This window comes from Phoca vitulina, unplaced genomic scaffold (genome assembly GCF_004348235.1).
Source record: "Phoca vitulina isolate PV1807 unplaced genomic scaffold, GSC_HSeal_1.0 scaffold2641, whole genome shotgun sequence".
NCBI classification, from domain to species: Eukaryota; Metazoa; Chordata; class Mammalia; order Carnivora; family Phocidae; genus Phoca; species Phoca vitulina.
The window spans coordinates 1-3,757 of NW_022592327.1; the positions used below are offsets into that span (position 1 = coordinate 1).

Here is a 3,757-nt window from a genome sequence, read left to right on the forward strand (position 1 = left end):
CTTCCATATCCCTCTGGGCCCCAGCCGGTCTCCATGCAATTGAGCAGTTGCAGCAATAGAAAGTCGTTTTCAGGGACTCCTGGGTGGCTCCGGTGGTTGGGCTTCTGCCTTCCCCGCAGCATGAAAGAAAGGCGTGTTAGCTAGGAAATTTTGGAGTTGATGAGGAAACTCGAGAGAATTCACTTTAGATGGCTTGAGTGTATTTGCACTAAAACAGATTAAATTACAGCTGCTCCACAAAGAATACTGAAAGCAGATGGAGTGCTAAACTTGGGGTAAAACAGCCACTCTTTCATCCTCCTCAGATCTATGGCACATCAAAGATCTCTCTTGTATTGGTATTCATTATTCAAATGAGATTAATTTGAATATGGAAGCTTTGGCTGTTTTGTTTTCTTTTTTAAGATAGCTAATTTTTTGATATGATAGCTGTTTCAAAAAAACCTTTTAAAGACTAACATGATCTACCAAATCAAACTAATTTTAGAAACAAAAGAGATTATAGGGTTCATTCCCTAAATGCTACAGTTGTTATTATCAGTAAGTATGACACTGAATACATATATTCATATTTCTTTTTCAATATTTATAATGGGTTCATATTTCTCTCTTGTCGCTGTCCGAACCCACCTTCCTATCTCCAGAAACAGAACACCAAAACCTAATGTAATCATTTTCAGAGCCAAGCATGAGGATTCAGCTTAGTACTAACTGCATGAATGTTTAGTTGGCTTTCACGTTTACATATAATTAACTGTATGTCCATTTTGCTTTTTAGATTCTTCTAAAAGATATCCTTACGTGAAGGTAAAACTTTTATATTTTTATTTTTTTTATTTTGAATTTTTAACTACAGATTGTATGAAAGGTACATCATGTCTTAATCATATTGTTTCAATACCCATTCAGCGTACCGTTGAAGTGAAAGATTCTGTTCCTAATAAAACAGTAGAAGTGAAGGAGAAACAAACATCTAAATCAGGTAAATTTTACCATACAGATTTCACAGTGGAAAGAAGTACACTAAAATATTTGAAATGCTCACAGTGTTCTTATTCTGAATTCTTTTTTTTTTTTTTTTTTTTTGGTGGCAAATTTAACTGAAGGATTTGACATAAACAAGGTAGATACCATTGTTGTTACCCATGTTTGAACAAAAGATATTTATAAGCATAAGAAAAAGAGATTTTATTTAAAGATTTTTTATTCATTTATTTGAGAGAGAGAGAGAGAGAGCACATGAGAGGGGGGAGGGTCAGAGGGAGAAGCAGACTCCCTGACGAGCAGGGAGCCCGATGCGGGACTCGATCCAGGGACTCCAGGATCATGACGTGAGCTGAAGGCAGTCGCTTAACCAACTGAGCCACACAGGCGCCCAAGAAAAAGAGATTTTAAAAATGTAAGCTTTAGCTCTAGTTTCTACTTTTATGTTTTGAAATCCTGAAGTTCCCAGTTTGGAATCCCATTACTTCCTTGGGATTCCCAGAAGTTAATTATTAGACTCTCAGATTTTTCCAGTGTTCACAATGTTTATTTCAATTCTGACCTTTCCCTAGAGTAAAGCTTCACTTGCTAACATGTCAGTTGTGTTTTAAGTTTATTTCATCTTAGTGTTATTATGTTGATCATCTTAAGCCAAACAGATGTTCTGATTAGTGGACTCATGTGTGTGTGTGTGTGTGTGTGTGTGTGTGTGTGTGTGTGTGTGTATGGTGTCTTTGATTATTAAAAATGCAGGAAGTAATTAGTTCTATCCTAATATTTGGTAGACACAATCTTTTAAAACTGTAATTCTGAAACTTATTGGCCTTAGGGTCCTTTTATACTATTTAAAAATTATTAGGAATTCCAAAGAACTTCTGTTTAAGTGTTGATATTTACCATATTAGAAATTAAAACAAGCATTTAAAATACAAGCATGCACGATCATACATTGTTAGCCGTTAGAGCTATGACCCACTAATCATGCGAGTTGTGATACTATCACGTATCCTATCTTTAGAAAATTTCACGGTACACTTAATAAGAGAATGAGAGTGAAAATGTCAAATAACATTTAGCATTATTGAATGGATGGATCTTGGAACTCCGGGGATTCTCAGATGACATGGGAGAACTGTTTTAAACCATGTACAGGGTTCATGGATACAAAATGATAAAGGGGCCCTTGTAGTGAAATGGGCATTAAGGTTTCATTTCTGCATTTCTTGCTTTTTTCTTTCACTCGTCTTAAGAGGTTTAAATCAGACAATCTTGTTGAAAAAAAAAAAGGAAAGTATTTTTGTTATATATTCATTTTCTGTTTCATGGCACTGTAGTTTTAGGATCTAGTGTGGACTGAGACTTATTCTGTTTTTACATGGAAATGATTAGATCACCTGAGGCTTTCATTTCTCAGATGAATTTATGATGTTTGTCCAAGGCTTAAAAATTTCTGAAGATAGGGACGCCTGGGTGGCTCAGTCAGTTGAGCGTCTCCCTGTCGCTCAGGTCATGATCCCAGGATCCTGGGATCGAGTCCCACATCAGGCTCCTTGCTCAGTGAGGAGCCTGCTTTTCCCTCTGCCTCTGTTGCTCCCCCTGCTTGTGCGCTCTCTCTCTCTCTGACAAATAAATAAATAAAATCTTTAAAAAAATAAAATAAAATTTCTGAAGATATTGTTGCATTGAGGAAAGACCATCTCACTGTAATTAAAAGTAGTACCATTCATTAAAAGTTTTTTTAAAACACATGTCTTAAGAACACACTGTGCATATTTATTTATTTATTTTTAAAGATTTTATTTATTTATTTGACCGAGAGATAGAGAGGAAGCACAAGTAGGCAGAGAGGCAGGCAGAGGGCGAGGGAGAAGCAGACTCCCCACTGAGCAGGGAGCCCGACGTGGGGCTCTCTCCCGGGACCTTGGGATCATGACCTGAGCCGAAGGCAGCCGCTTAACCGACTGAGCCACCCAGGCACCCCCACGGTACATATTTAAACATAAAAGGTAGACATAAATTTTCTTACTTAAAAAATTCATACCCTTGAAAATCTTAATTATTAATGAACAAAAGCTCTTATGGAATACAGAATATGTAATAGAGCTTGGTGAGTAAATTAAACTATGTAATACTGGAGTATAAAAAAAAAAAGAGTCAGTTAAATACAGCTGTGTGAATGGCAAGTATAGGACATGTGTAACACAATAAGGTACGAATGAGTAGTAGTGTGTCTGGGAAAAGAGTAGGACATGGGACTCCTTCTCTGAGAAAAGGATTTATAAAAATTACCCAAGTTTATATTATTACTTACATTCTAATAAATGAAATTTTATTTTCAGTTTTTTCCTGTTGGAAGTCTTCTGTGGGTTTGTGCCACTCTAATGAGCCTTGTCAAAGATCCAGGGATTTGAGAGTTGATGATAAATGCCCATCTGTATCACAATCGGTGACCAAAAGTCAGTCAGCATCCACAGAATTTGGACGGGCGACCTTCATAGAGAAAGAAAAGATTAATAATATTGGAGTTGTGTTTCTGTTAGAGAATTATAAACTCCATGACCTGTGTAAATCAGAGCTACCAGAAAGCAGAGAGCACAAACCAGGTAATAAAGAAGCATAGAGAATTCAGTCTCTCCATGACTTCCCCATAGTTCTGATTTTTCAAAAATAATTTTGTGGCAAAATTTACTTTGTGTTTACTCCTTTTATGCAACCTACAACCAAACAATATCTTTTAGCAAGACATTTGTCTTCTTCCTCTAACCAAAGGAAC

At 36.4% G+C, this 3,757-nt stretch overlaps 1 protein-coding gene across 2 annotated transcripts; it reads left to right on the forward strand.

Moving 5' to 3' along the window:
• Window positions 1–529: 529 nt before the first annotated feature.
• LOC116629735 (coiled-coil domain-containing protein 144B-like) lies at window positions 530–3,699 on the forward strand. 2 transcript variants are annotated; one of them, XR_004298809.1, is made up of 3 exons: window positions 530–807; window positions 910–982; window positions 3,324–3,699. XR_004298809.1 is itself a non-coding variant. In XM_032399971.1 (2 exons), the coding sequence occupies exons 1-2, from the start codon at window positions 862–864 to the stop codon at window positions 3,602–3,604; spliced, it is 402 nt and encodes a 133-aa protein (XP_032255862.1). In that variant the 5' UTR covers window positions 853–861; the 3' UTR covers window positions 3,605–3,699. The 2 variants fall into 2 exon arrangements, 1 of the variants encoding a protein (XP_032255862.1); XM_032399971.1 differs by lacking the exon at window positions 530–807 and having other exon boundaries at window positions 853–982.
• Window positions 3,700–3,757: the final 58 nt, after the last annotated feature.